The sequence below is a fragment of the Galeopterus variegatus genome, unplaced genomic scaffold (genome assembly GCF_000696425.1).
Source record: "Galeopterus variegatus unplaced genomic scaffold, G_variegatus-3.0.2 Scaffold664, whole genome shotgun sequence".
Taxonomy (NCBI): Eukaryota; Metazoa; Chordata; class Mammalia; order Dermoptera; family Cynocephalidae; genus Galeopterus; species Galeopterus variegatus.
Genome location: NW_007726775.1, coordinates 412,418 through 427,410, shown reverse-complemented (window position 1 = coordinate 427,410; position 14,993 = coordinate 412,418). Strand labels below are relative to the sequence as shown.

At 40.8% G+C, this 14,993-nt stretch overlaps 1 protein-coding gene across 1 annotated transcript in view; it reads right to left on the bottom strand.

Moving 5' to 3' along the window:
* ALMS1 (Alstrom syndrome 1) overlaps positions 1–14,993 on the bottom strand; it is a 201,300-nt gene that overhangs the window by 39,373 nt on the left and 146,934 nt on the right. Inside the window, exon 15 of the mRNA XM_008571165.1 lies at positions 12,069–12,239. Within this exon, the coding sequence (XP_008569387.1) occupies positions 12,069–12,239 (171 nt within the window). The remainder of the gene's footprint in view (positions 1–12,068; positions 12,240–14,993) is intronic.

Below are 14,993 nucleotides of genomic sequence, written 5' to 3'. Positions count from 1 at the left end.
AAAAAAAAAAAAAAAAGAGTTGTTATTGAAAAGTGTTGATTTATTCCTAGCATTTTATTATTGTTTGGTTGTCTTAGGTGTCTTTTGTTCTTGCTTTCTGATTTACTGTTTGTTTTCTGTATTTGTTGGTTCCTTGGGTTGTAGATAGCCTTTTTGTTTGTTTGTTTTCTCTTCATGAATGCCACTTTTATTATACTAGTGGGTTTTGATTTTTCTTGGGTTTTTATGGCAGTGGTAGTTATTTTTCAGGAACCAAACCCAGTACTCCCTTGAGAATTTCTTGTAAGGGTGGTCGTGTGGTGGTGAACTCCCACAGTATTTGTTTGTTTGAGAAATATACTATTTGCCCTTCATTTCGGAAGGATAGCCTTGCAGGGTAGAGTATTCTGGGCTGGCAATCTCTGTGTTTTAGTATTTTGAATATATCATCCCATTCCTTTCTGGCTCTTAGGGTTTGAGATGGAAAGTCTGATGTTAGTCTGTTTGGGCTCCCTTATAGGTGATTTGATGCTTCTCTCTTGCAGCTCTCAAGATTCTCTCTTTGTCTTTGAGTTTTGCCAATTTAATAATAACATGTCTTGGAGAAGACCTTTTTGGGTTGAATACATTTGGAGATCGTTGAGCTTCCTGGATCTGAAGATCTGTGATTTTTCCTATAGCTGCGAAGTTTTCTGCCACTATTTTGTTGAATATGTTTTCAATGCAATCTCCGTTTTCCTCCCCTTCTGGAATAGTCATGACTTGGATATTTGAGCACTTAAGGTTGTCTGATATCTCTCTCTGATTTTCTTCAATGCCTTTGATTCTTTTTCTTTTTCTGTCTGCCTGTGTTTTTTCAAACAGTCCATCTTCAAGTTCAGAGGTTCTCTCTTCAACTTCCGCAAGCCTGCTGGTTAAACGCTCCATTGTGTTTTTTATTTCGCTGAATAAATTCTTCAATTCTGCAAGTTCTGCTACATTTTTTTTCAGGGCATTGATTTCCTTGTATATTTCTTGTTTCAGGTCCTGTATACTTTTCCTCGTTTCATCATGTTGTCTAGCTGAGTTTTCTTGTATCTCATTCAGTTTCCTTAGAATTATCACTCGAAATTCCTTGTCAGTCATTTTAAGGGCTTCTTGTTCTATAGGATCTAGAGCTTGAGAGTTATTATCCTTTGGTGGTGTGCTTTCTTGATTTTTCATATTTCTGGTATCTTTTCTTTGATGTTTATTCATTGTGGCAGGGGGTTTTACAGTCCACAGGTTTGACACTATTGTCTGACTAAGATGTTGCTGGGGTTGCCAATTTGGTATGGCTACCTCGGTGACTGCTCAGTTGGCCACTAGTGCCTTGCATGTGTGGTTGCCTCGGGCCTTGGGCCTCTCCAGGGAGCCACCTCTGTGGTCAGGTTGGACATGGCCGGGCTGCTGGGTCCCAGGGTGGTACCCCAGGGTGTGTGGTCTCTGCCGAGTTTCCACCTCCCCTTCTGGACATCTCCCTGTTCCACGCGCACTGGGCCAGGCTGCTGGGATGCACGGAGGCACCGCAGAGCATGTGGTCTCTGCGGAGCTTCCTCTTCCCCTGCTGGATGTCTCCCTGCTCCGTGCGCGCTGGGCCGGGCTTGGGATGGAGCTGGGTGGTAGCGGTGAAGCCTACCTGCTGCTGGATTGCATGGCAGCGGCCCCCCCACAGGGTGTGTGGTCTCTACAGAGCTTCCACCTCCCCTGGTGTACGTCCCTCTGCTCCGTAGGAACTGGGCCAGGCTGCTGGATCGCTCTGCGGTGGTGTGGTCTCTGCGGAGTTTCTGCCTCCCCCACTGGACGTCTCTATGCTCCGTGTGCACTGGGCCGGGCTGCTGGATCAAATGGCGGTGGTATGGTCCCCACTGAGTTCCCGCCTCCCCTGCCGGATGTCACCCTGCTCCGTGCACACTAGGCCGGGCTGGGAATGGAGCCGGGTGCCTGCAGTGAAGCCTACCTGCTGGATCACGCAGTGGTTGCCCCACAGGGTGTGTGTTTTCTGTGGAGCCTCCACCTCCCCTGCTAGACGTCTCTCCACTCCGTGCACACTGGGCCCAGCTGGGAATGGAGCTGGGTGGTGGCGGTGAAGCCTATCTGCTGGATCATGCAACAGTGGCCCCACGGGGCATGTGGTCTCCGCGGAGCTTCTGCCTCCCCCACTGGACGTCTCTCAGTTCTGTATGCACGTGACGTTATGTTTTTATAGTTGTAAATTGGTTGATTTGTGGGAGAGAGTGATGCTAGGGACCGTCTATTCTGCTATCTTGACTGGAAGTCTAGATTAATATTATTATTGAGCAGAAATAAACTCATTTGTCTAAGGAGAACTGATTTTTGATAACAGAACCAAGACCATTCAAATGGGAAAGAATAGTCTTTTTAACAGATGATACTGTGACAAGTGGATATCCAGATGGAAAAGAATGCAGTTAAACCACTACCTCATGCCATATACAAAAAGTAACTCAAAATAGATCAATGACCTATATGTAAAAGATAAAACTATAAAACTGGCAGAAGAAAACATAGTGGGGTAAATCTTCATTACCCTGGATTTGGCACAGGAATCTTGGATATAACACGAAAACCATGAGCAACAAAAGATAAAATATATAAATTAGATTTCATCAAAATTGAAAACTTTTGTACTTCAAGGATACTGTCAAGAAAATTAAAAGACAACCATAGAATGGAAGAACATATTTTTAAATCATGTATATGATAAAAGTTATGTACTAGAATACATAAAGAACTCTTACAACTCAATATTAAAAAGATAAATAACCCAATTAAAAGCCATGCAATGATCTGAATAGCTATTTCTCCCAGGAAGATAGTCAACTGGACAATAAGCACATGAAAAGATGTTCAACATCATTAGTCATGAAGGAAATGCAGATCCATCCAACAGCTGCAGAGTACACATTCTCTCAAACTGCACATGGAACATTCTCTAGGATAGGTCATATTTTAGGCCAAAAAACAAGTCTTCACAATTGAAAAAGATAAGGATTATATCAAGTATCTTTTCTAACCATAATGTTAGTATAAAACTAAAATCAACAACAAGAAAAACTTTGGAAACTTTACAAATACAGGAAAATTAAACAATATGCTCCTAAACAACCAAGGGATCAATGAAGATATTAAAAGAAAAATTAAAAAATTTCTTGAGACAAACAAAAATGGAAATGCATCATACCAAAACTTATGGGACATAGCAAAAGCAGTTCTAAGAGCAATTCTAACAGGAAAATTCCAAGCAACAAATGCCTACATCAGAAAAGAAGAGTAATTTCTAATAAACAACCTACTGATGCACATCAAGGAACTAGGAAAGTAACAACAAACTGAACCCCAAATTGGCTCCAAGCAACAAATGCCTACATCAGAAAAGAAGAGTAATTTCTAATAAACAACCTACTGATGGACATCAAGGAACTAGGAAAGTAACAACAAACTGAACCCCAAATTGGCAGAAACAAAGAAATAATAAAGCTCAGGGAAGAAATAAATGAAATAGAAACTAAAAAAATTGAAAAGATAAGCAAAATGAAGAGTTGGCTTTTTGAAAATATAGACAAAATTGACAAACCTTTAGCTAGACTAAGCAAGAAAAAAAGAGAAAAGACTCAAATAAATGAAATCAGAAATTAAAAAGGAGACATTACAACTGATACCACAGAAATACAAATAAATTCTTGGGCACTTACAAACTACCAAGATTAAGTTATGAAGAAACAGAAAATCTGAACAAATCAATAACGAGTAACAAAATTGAATCAGTAACACAAAGTCTTTTATCCCAGAAAAGCCCAGGGCTTCACTATTGAATTCTACCAAATATTTAAAAAACTAATACCAATTCTCCTCAAATTAATCCAGAAAATTGAAGAGGAGAGAATACTTCCCAATTCATTTTATGAGGCCAGCATTACTCCAATTCCAAAACCAGACAAGGACACATCAACAAAAGAAAATTGCAGGCCAATATCCCTGATGAATATAGATGCAAAATGCTACAAGATACTAACAAACATAATACAATAGCATATTAATAAGATCACTATGATCAAGTAGGATTTATCCCAAGGATGCATGCAAGGATAGTTGAAAATATGAAAATCAATAAATGTGATACACCACACTAACAGAAATAAAGACAAAAACCATATGATCATTTCAATTGATGCAGAAAAGCCTTTGACAAAATTCAGTATTACTTCATAATAAAAACTCTTAACAAAACTAGGTATAGAAGGTATGTACCTCAACACAATAAAGGCCATATATGACTAACCCACAGCTAACATCATATTGAAAATGCAAAAGCTGAAAGCTTTTCCTCTTAGATCAGGAACATGGCAAGGATGCCCACTTTTCCACTTCTATTCAACAAAGTACTGGAAGTCCTAGCCTGAGCAATTAGACAAGAGAAAGAAATAAAAGGCAGCCGAATTAGAAAGCAGGAAGTCAAACTATCCCTGTTTGCAGATGACATAATCTTATATGTAGAAAAGCCTAAAGACTCTACCAAAAACTATTAGAAGTAATAAATGAATTTAGCAAAGTTGCAGGACACAAAATCAGCATACAAGTTAGTAGCACTCCTGTATACTAATAGTGAACTATATGAAAAAGAAATCAAGAAAGTAATTTTTCACAATAACTACAAAAATTAAGATACCTAGGAACAAGCTTAACTAAGGAGGAGAAAAATCCACACCAAAACTATAAAACTTTGAAGAAAGAAATTGAAGAGTGTGGGGTATACTAACATTTATAAAGCAAATGTATTTCACAGGGCCTACCTTCCAAAGCCCTGCAGTTTCAGGTATAGCCTAACTTTTTAAAATTACATATAGAAATGTTAAGCTTGCAAGAGACAGGAAGCTTTCCCCAGGCTAAAGTCTCTGTTGTAGATAAAGAATTGTAACACAGCAAAATTGCGGGCTCAAGGACAGATGTCCTTGGTGCAGGTTAACCTAAAGTTGCTTTATTGTTAAGTAAAAATACTGAGGAAACTGCTGTAGGAAAAGACAGTATTTGCTAAGAAGAAGCTTTTGTTGGTGGATCAACTTAATCTTTTGCAAACTGCATTATGGAATGTCACTTTGTTATTTCACTGATGTTAACAGCCTCTATTGTTAAACTATAATTTGTCATAACTCTACCTATGTTCCTTTTCTGTAACTTTCTGGCCTGGAGAATAAATACTCAAACAGAACCCCAGTTCAGGGTTAATTTTCCAAAGGAGGAATGCCTCTCTCCAGGGTTTGTAAAAAATGAACCCCTTTAGGGCTTCTCACTGCTCAGAAGAAATAGGCTTTGAGCAATCTTTTGTGTCTCCATCACCCAGGGGGAAAGAGGTGACAAAGAGAGTGTAACAAAGAGGACACAAATAAATGGAAAGATTTCCCATGTTCATGGATTGGAAGAATTAATACTGTCTAAATGTCCTACTACCCAAAGCGATCTACAGATTTAATGCTATCCCTATAAAAATACTAATGACACTCTTCACAGAAACAGAAAAAACAATCCTAATATTCAGATGGGACCACATAAGACCCCAAACAGCCAAAGCAATCTTGAGCAAAAACAAGAGAGTTGGAGGCACTACACTACCCAACTTCAAAATATATTGCAAAACTATAGTAATGTTTGTCTTTAATAGCTAGTTGAGTCTCTCACAGGCAGCATATCACTGGTTCTTGATCTTTTTATCCATTTAGCCACTCTATATCTTTTAAAGAGTTTAATCCATTTACATTCAAGGTTAGTATTCATATGTGAGAACTACAGTCATTCTGTTAATTTTCTGGTTGTTTTGTAGATCCTTTATTCCTTTCTTCTCTATTGTTATTCACTTCTGTGAATTGGTGGTTTTCTCTGGTGCTATGCTTTGTTTTCTTCCTCCTTTGTGTATATGCTGTAATTTCTTTTTTTGTGTGGTTACCTTTGAGCTAACAGAGTCTTGTAGTTATACTATACTATTTTAAGCTGATAGCAAGTTTTCTCTAAAAAAATATTGTAGCCTCCCCCAAACAATTAATATTTTTGTTGCCTTAATTTACTTTTTTTTGTTTTTCAATTTACTTTTGTATCTACTGTGTGTTCCTTAGCCACTAATTGTAGCTGCTGTTGTTGTTTTTAACCATTTTGACATTTAACCATCATGATAGGGGACTGAAGGATTTAAATAGCAGCATTACTTCACTAGGGTATTCTGAGTTTGAATTATGAATTTACCTCTACTAAGAAATTTTTTATTTTTCATATTTTCATGACAGTGATCATCACGTTTTCATTTCCAATTGTAACATTCCCTTAAGCATTTCCCGTAGGGTTGTTTTAGTGATGATCAACTCCCTGATCTTTTGCCTGTCTGGGAAGGTCTTTATTTCTCCCTCATTTCTGAAGGATAACTTTGCTGGATAAGGTCTTCTTGGATGATAGTTTTTTCCTTCAGCACTTTGAATATATCATTGCATTCTCTGCTGTCCAGCAACGTTTCTGTTGAGAATTCTGCTTATAATTTAATGGGGATTCCTTTATAGGTGACTTTGTGCTTTTCTCTTGCAGCTTTTAGGATTCTCTTTTTGTTTTTGACTTTTGACAGGTTGATTATGATGTATTTGAGAGAGGATCTTTTGGGTTGAATCTAATTGGGGACCTTTGAGCTTTCCTGAATCTCAATGTACATCTCTCCAAATACATGGAAATTTTTCAGTGATTATTTCATTAAATAGGGTTTCTGTGACTTTCTCCATTTCTCTTCCCTCTAGTACACCTATTATTCAAACATTTTTTTTTTGCTTAATGGTGTCCCATAAGTCTCACATGCCTTCTTCATTCTTTTTTATTCTTATTTCCTTTTTCCCTCTGCATGGGTTATTTTTAAATACCTATCTTCAAGTTTAAATTTTTTTTTTCTTCTGCTTGATTTGGTCTCTTATTGAAGCTCTCAATTTTATTTTTCATTTCATTCATTGAATTCTTCAGCTCTAAGATTTCTTATTTATGGCATCTCTGTGTTACATTTTTCATTCAGATCATGAATTGTTTTCCAGATTTTACTGAATTATTTATCTGTGTTCTCCTGTATCTTGTTGAGTTTCCTGAAGATGGTTATTCAAAATTCCTTTGCAGGCATTTCATAACTGTGCTTTTCTTTGGCATTTATTACTGGAGACTTATTTTGTACCATTTGGGAGCACCACATTTCCTTGCTTTCTCATGTTTCTTGTGATCCTATGTTGATATATGTGCATCTAATGGAGTAGCTGCTTTTCCCAGTTTTATGGAATAGATGACACAGAAATTAGTTTTTCCTATAGGTGAGTCCTAGGGTGTGTGTTGGATATGGTGTTGGCTTTGGTTTTTGGTAGACTCAGTAGCATAGTCTCTGTGCAGTTTCTTCAGTTGTAATCCTCTTCAGCAGTGTCTGCAAATGCCTCAGAAGCCAGGACTGTGGAAGTTTATAATAGTAGTGGCACTATTTTTCTGGTGAAACTCCGAAGTGGTTGTTGGGTTAGGCACATGCAAGTGCAGAGGGCCAAGAGGCTGCATCTTTCTGAGATGCTGGGTTGCTGTCTAACCAGCTGTCAGGCCAGGTGTGGGTTTGCAGCTCTGAGATTGATTCTCCCAGGGGGTGGTGCACTACCAGACCAGCTTCTGTGCTGGAAGCATGTGAGCATGTGCAAAAGGTGGGGGGAGTCAAACAGCTCTGTGAAGGCCTGTCAGGGAGGTGAAGCAGCTGCCTGGCCAGGAGCTGGTGTGCAGGGACACAGTGACACCAGGAGACTCTATGAAGGACTCCTGGAGAAGTCAAAGCCACTGCTCAATCTGCTGTCAAGCAGGATGCAGGAATGCATGGGTGAAATAAGGCATGGCAGCTCTGTGGAGGGCTGCTGAGGGAGGCAGAGCCTCTGTCCGATCGGCTGTTGAAAAGGGTGCAGGCATGCATGGGTGCAGCAGGGTCTGGCAGCTCTGTGGAGGACCAACAGATCAGGTGTTGAGCCTGGAGCAAGCATGTACAAATGCAGCAGGGCTGGGCAGCTCTGTGAAGATCGGTCAGGGGGAGACAGCCACTACACAATCTGCTGTCCAGGCATGCTTGCGTGCAGCAAGAGTCAGCAGCTTTGTGGCAGGGACCTGCGGGGGTGGGGCAGAACTACTGCTGAACTGACTGTCGAGCCAGCCCAGGCATCTACAGGCTTAGCAGGTCTGCAGGTTGTGCAAGGTAGGTACACGTAAATGTGGCAGACCAGCCTTAGATTGGCAGCTTCCCCACTGAGCAGTTCTGCCTGTTATATTGGGTGGGGGTACGGGGTTGTGTAGGCTCAGACTCTGGGGTCTCAGTTGTTCTGTCTGGCCCAGGCTCCAGGCAGCTGGGGTCATGGTCCTTCAGGTGCCCGTGTGAATATGCTAGACAGAAGGTGTTGCCTTAGCAATGGAGAGACTCAGTTTCCATGTTCCCCCAGGGTAGGATGAACTCTAGCAGTGGGTTCAGTTTCAAGATGGCACTGTGACATAGCTGCTTAGATCAGTCAGATGGAGGGTGCTCTACCTGGGCTTCTACAATAAGGCAGTGTAGAAACTATACAAACTATACAAACTCCTAGCTACTCTTCAAAGTGGGTTTGGGGCCTGTGAGAACTGAGGGACTTTCTAGTGGCAAGGATTGCTGGCATTCTTGGCAGCAGTGGAAATAGCTGGGGTTTCCCAACTTATCTTATCTCTGTAAGGAGAAGTCCCACCTGACTCTAAGCTGGTCCCTGCAGGGAGACAGTGTAGTAGAGAAAGGATGCCTCACTCTGCTCTCTAGGGTGCCCTTCTGGTCTTCCATGCTCCACAGGGATTTTGTCACTCCTCTGGTGCTCTGCACTGTAATTCTTCTGTCACTCTAGTCAAAATATAATTGTTTGTTCTTTTGGTCTCTTTTTGGGAGGAGGGATGAGCACCATACAACTACAGTCAGCCATCTTGCTCTGCCCTAATTTTCTTCCTGTCTTTTTGCTTTTTCTTCTTTTTCTACATGAATGCCTGTATGATTCTTTTTCTTTAAAGTTTAGTACTATTACCAACACATGTCTCAGGATTGATCATTAAATACAAACTTTTCCTAAGACTTGATAAGTCCTTTTATATTGCAGGTTCAATTCTTCCTTCCCTATTTATTATTTTTTCTGTTATGTTCTTTAGAGACAGCAACAAATAGCATTGTGTTGCTTTTCCCTGTCAGGCCTCAAATTCCATTATTTTCTCTAACTGCTTTCATCTTTCTCTTAATTGGTACAACTTTTTCACTTCAACTCATAACTTCCCCTAAGTCTCCCTTTTCATCTCATTATTATATAAACTTTTATTTCATACATTTCATGTCTTCTAAAATTATTCAGGGTATAAAATGTTTAAGAAAAATTTTCTTCTGTCTTTTAGAGTATGCTTTTACAGATTATATTTCCATCTTTCTTTTGCAAGCTATGTCTCCCACACTACACATTGTGGAGTCATAATGTTGTTTCTTTCTCTTACACAATCTTTTTGTGTGTGCGGTAAAAAATAAATAAAACAAAAAAACCCATGATATAAAATTTACCATTTTAATGAGTTTTAAGAGTATGCTTCAGTAGTGTTAAGTATATTCATATTGTTGTGCAACAGATCTCTGTTTCATCTTGTGCCACTAACACTCTATACCCACTAAACACTAATTCTCTATCTACCCTGCCCCCAGGCCTTTGCAACCACCTTTCTACTTTGTGTTCCTATGATCGTGACTACAGTAGATACACTCTTTTCTGACTTATTTTGCTTAGTATAATGTCCTTGAGATTCATCCCTGTTGTAGCATGTGATAGGATTTCCTACATTTTTAAGGATGCATAATATCCCATCGTATGTGTATAACATTTTATTTTGTTTTTAATTGACAAGTAAAAATTCACATTTTTTTAATACATTCATCTCTTGATGGACATCTGGATTGCTTTTACCTCTTGGCTATTGTGAATAATGCTGCTATAAACATAGATGTGCTGACATCAAAAGAATTCTTCTGGGGCCGGCCCGGTGGCGCACTGCTACAGTGCGCCGCTTGGGAGCACGGCGGCGCTCCCGCCGAGGGTTTGGATCCCACATGCAGACCGGATCCCGCTCACTGGCTGAGCGAGGTGCGGGCACGACACCGAGGGTTGCGATCCCGTTGTCGGTCCCGGTCTGGTACGGGCGTGACACTGAGGGTTGCGATCCGTTGCCGGACACGAAAAAAGACAAAAAAAAAGGAAAAAAAAAAAAAGAATTCTTCTGGATATATACCCAAAAGTGGGATTGCTGTATCATATGGTAACTCCTTTCTCATTTTTAAAGGAACCTCTATACTTGTTTTCATAATGGCTGCAAATATTTTACATTCCTACAACAGTGCACAAGAGTTCCAATTCCTCTGCATGCTTCCCAGTGCTTATTTTCTGTTCTTTTGATAGTGGCCATCATAATACCTGTGAGGTGATATCTCATGATTTTAATTCGCATTTCTCTTATGATTAGACATGTTGAGCATCTTTCCATACATTTGTTGGTGATTCAAGTCCTTTGCCCATTTTAAAAATCATATTTGGTTTTTTGTTATCAAGTTGTAGAAGTCCCTTATATATTTTGGAATATTAACTCCCTAGATATATAATTTGTAAATATTTTCTCCCATTTTGGGTTACCTATTCACATTCTTGTTTCCTTTGTTTTTTGGGGTTTTTTTTGTCCTTTTTGAGACCGGCCGCACCGCGCTCAGCCAGTGAGCGCTGTGAGCGCACCGGTCATCCCTATATAGGATCCGAACCCACGGCGGGAGCACTGCTGCGCTCCCAGCGCCGCACTCTCCCGAGTGCGCCATGGGTTCAGCCCTTTCCTTTGAACAAGCAGAAGTTTTTAAGTCTTATGTAGTCTCATTTGTCTATTTTTGCTTTTGCTGACTATGCTTGTGGTGTCATATCTGAGAAATCATTGCCAAGTTCAATGTCCTAAAACTTTCCCCCTATGTTTTCTTCTAAGAGTTTTGTGGTTTTAGGTCTTGCTTTTACATCTTTGTTTCATTTTGAGTTAATTTTTGTATATGGTGTAAAGAAAGGGTCCAAATCCGTTCTTTTGTATGTGTATATCTAGTTTTCCCAACATCATTTCTTAAAAAGACTATCTTCCCTATTGAGTGGTCTTGGTTCTGTTGTCAAAAATCATTTATTTTATATATTTTTGATTTGAACAGTTGAACCTGGATTATTTTCAAAATACAGAATGGAGAGATTAGCTCCTTGACTCATTTTTCTCCTTATGTGGGTACTGTTCTATCTTCCTCTAATAAGTAAAGATCAGGTAGGTAGTAACGGCTTGTGTTCTACATGCTTTTCTTTTATGTCAGAAAAAAGGGGACCATAGACAAACTTAAATAGTTTAATTTTGGTTCTTTTTTACAGTAATTTTCTAAGTTTGTTACTGATTCTCTCAGTGTCTTTGTCATAGTCTTCTGGAATGCCTTAGGTTTTAGGTTTTACCTATTTCATTATTGAGACATGATGCTTCACTTCTAATACTATAAGCTTTAGGTGTTTATTTGTTATCTTGTTTCTAATTTGCTAATATTGTTTTCCCAGAAATAACGACTTTTAAATCAATATTTCCCTATAGAAAAAGTAGCACTAAAGTAATTTTTATAAGAAAGTAAAAAAGGGGCCGGCCCGGTGGCGCACTGGATAGTGCGCCGCTTGGGAAGCGTGGTGGCGCTCCCGCCCGAGGGTTCGGATCCCACATACAGACCGGTTCCCGCTCACTGGCTGAGCGAGGCGCGGGAGCAACGCCGAGGGTTGCGATCCCGTTGCCGGTCCCCGGTCCGGTACAGGGGCAACACTGAGGGTTGCGATCCGTTGCCGGACACGGAAAAAAGACAAAAAAAAAAAAAAAAAAAAAAAAGAAAGAAAGAAAGTAAAAAAAAAAAAAGGAAATCTTTGTTTAATAAAATGGAAGCACACAGACACAAACACCTCCTCCCTGCCACCAACAAATCCCGTTACCTTCAATATCTATCTGTAAGGATTCTTTATCTTCTGGCCAGGCTTCCTTAGGACCTATCCTCTCACTGTGGATCTCCTCTTCCTGTTTAATGGCTTTAGTGTCTGGTAGGTTTTGGATCTTTGCATCTCGTACTTGAGCTAAAAGCTCTTCAGCAGCAGCATCACTGGAACCTAACACAGGGAAATTAACATATTATACAATATTACTCATAGGAAGTTGGCAAAAATATTTTTAAATGCCTCTCAAGCATCTATTAAGAGAAAGCCTTTTTAATTAGCATTGAAAAAAAGTGAAGAGGTCAGTCAAAAATATATTTAGAGAATGATCTAAATTGGGGTCAAAAAACGTGTATATATATACATCATCAAAGTTAAAGAATTACACCGAGAGAGAGAGACACACAGAGAAAGAGAGAGAGAGAGACAGAGACAGAGACAGAGGTATAAGTAATCAAAGGAGGAAAAACTAATTCCAAACTAATTCCAGGTAGGAGTATCACTGAAGAACTCTGGACAAATTAGGGAGCTAGGATGAACTTCTCCCTGCAGGAGAAAGGTAAGTGAGAGGACCCTATCTTCTCTCATAATACCCTACTGCTATGGGTCAAGCATGTCTGCCAAAAGTTCATATATTGGAAACTTGATCTCCACTATAACAGTGTTAAGAGGGCGGGAAATTCAATTATGGTATTTGAAAGATGGGGCCTTTAAGAGGTGATTGGTTCGGTTCCAAGGACCATGCTCTAGTGAATGGATTGATCCATTCATGAAATAATGAGTTGATGGTTTAATGAGTGGTCATGGTAATGGTTCTGATGGCTTTGTAAGGAGAGCAAGTGAGAAGATTTACTCACTCTTGCTCAGCCCATTCTCACCGTGTGATACCCTGGTCACCACGGGACTCTGTAAAGAGATCCACTAAGAAGAAAGCCCTTGTCAGATGCACCTCTTGGATTGTGAACTTCCCAGCCTCTGAACTGTAAGAAATAAATTTTGTTTTCTTACAAATTACCCAGCTTCAGGTATTCTGTTATAAGCAATAGAAGTGGGTTAATACACCTACCATCCTTACCACTGCAGACCCCGGCAGTCCTCACAGACACTAAGCCCAGCAGAGGGAGCTGCCTGAAGTTCACACAGCTGTGCTCCCCTAAAGGAGCTAACACTGTGCCCTGTCCTCTATGGTCCCCACAGCTACTGTGCTATGCCATCTTGGAACAAGAACAACCAGAGGGTGTTTTACGTGGTGGTGGAATGATACCCTCTTATCCCAGAGGCTAAGTAGCTCAACTTCCCCAACCTGAGCTGAGAGTGGCTGTTATACCCTGTCCTGAGAGGCTAAATAGTAATTGTGCTGCTCCATGCACCTCTCCAAGTTGCAACTGTGCCCTTCTGCCTCAGACCAGAGCTGAAGCTAAGAAACTGCACACTCCCTTTAGAGGAATCTTTAACCACCTCTCTCTCAGTCTTGGCTGTTCCCCATGGACCCCTGGACTGACATGAAGTTGTGCATCCCCTCCGGGGATTTGCTGTCTTGGCTGAGAAGCTGCTTGGCCAAACTAAGCAGGTGTGCATCCCAGGGTTGAGCTGACATACTAACCCATTTCCCAGGAAAACAGCAGTGGCTGAGGTGAGAAACCCTGCCACACAGGCTGAACAACTTTAGTACCCTGCTTTCAAGGAGCTAGACTATTCCCTCAGAAACTGAGCTGCTGAGATACCCCTTTTACCAAGGAGTGGAGGCAGCACTGTACTGCTCCTTGCCCTCAAAGGCCCAAACAACAGCTGTGCCCCTTTACTGGGTCCTTTACTGCCGCTGTACCTGGCCTCACAGAGACTGAGACATCTCAGAGTCACAGGGCCTAGTCCAGGGCCTAGAGTCACCACTACACAGTGCCTAACCAACATGGAAACTGAGTGACAACTGAGCACCATTTGCTCTGGTCTCCCAAATTGCACGCATACTCTACTCCCTAGGCCCAAACCTCTAGAGTACCACTTCTTCCCAGAATCAAGCCAGTGCTGTGTATTGACCCCAGGGTCAGAGTCACAACTACAGCCAAGCTCAATGAGCTTGAGTAGTCAGGGGGTACCTCAGAGTCACAGATCTTCTCTGTGGGCAGTCTACATCCAACCCTGCCACAGAGAATGTACCTATATTCCAAGACTTAGGTGCCAAAATAGGTTCACGAGACACCGAACCCAAGATCCCAGTTCCACAGTTACTCTAAGCACCTGTACCTGGAATCCAGCACCACTACAGTTGCTTTTAGGTTGGGTCAGAACCAACATCAGGAAGACTCCCCTCAGCAATGTTGCCCCATGTGGGGAAAACAAAAATAGAAGGACCTCAAAAGCCCTTGTCACTGAACACCTTCACAATGTACACCATTGCTGCCACAGCCACAAACTTCTACAGTCTATGGCACTAAGGCACCACCAGCCTAGGGTACTGAGGCTGACAGATCACAGTTGAAGAACCCACCCAGAGACTGAACCACTGAATCTATGAGAAACAAGAATCACCACAACCTTCCAAATCAACATACTAAGACCCAACTGCAGGTGAAAGACTCTATCTATGAAAGCCACACTGTAAAGTATGGAGGAGGCAATTGCTCCAACAGATGCACAGACATCAATGAAGGGTCACAAGAAACATGAAAAAGCAAGAAAATATGACACCAACAAAGGAATAAAATGACAAGCCAGTGACAGATTCCCCAATGAAAAGGAAATTAACAAACTTCTGGAAGAGGAATAAAAAAAAATGATCTTAAGAAAACTCACCAGGAAACAATACAGATAGATAATTCAAAAAAAAAATCAGGAAGAGAAATACCACATGTTCTCACTTATTGGTGGGAGCTAAAAATAAATAAATAAATTCACACATACACACACACAAAAAAAACCCGGGGGGGG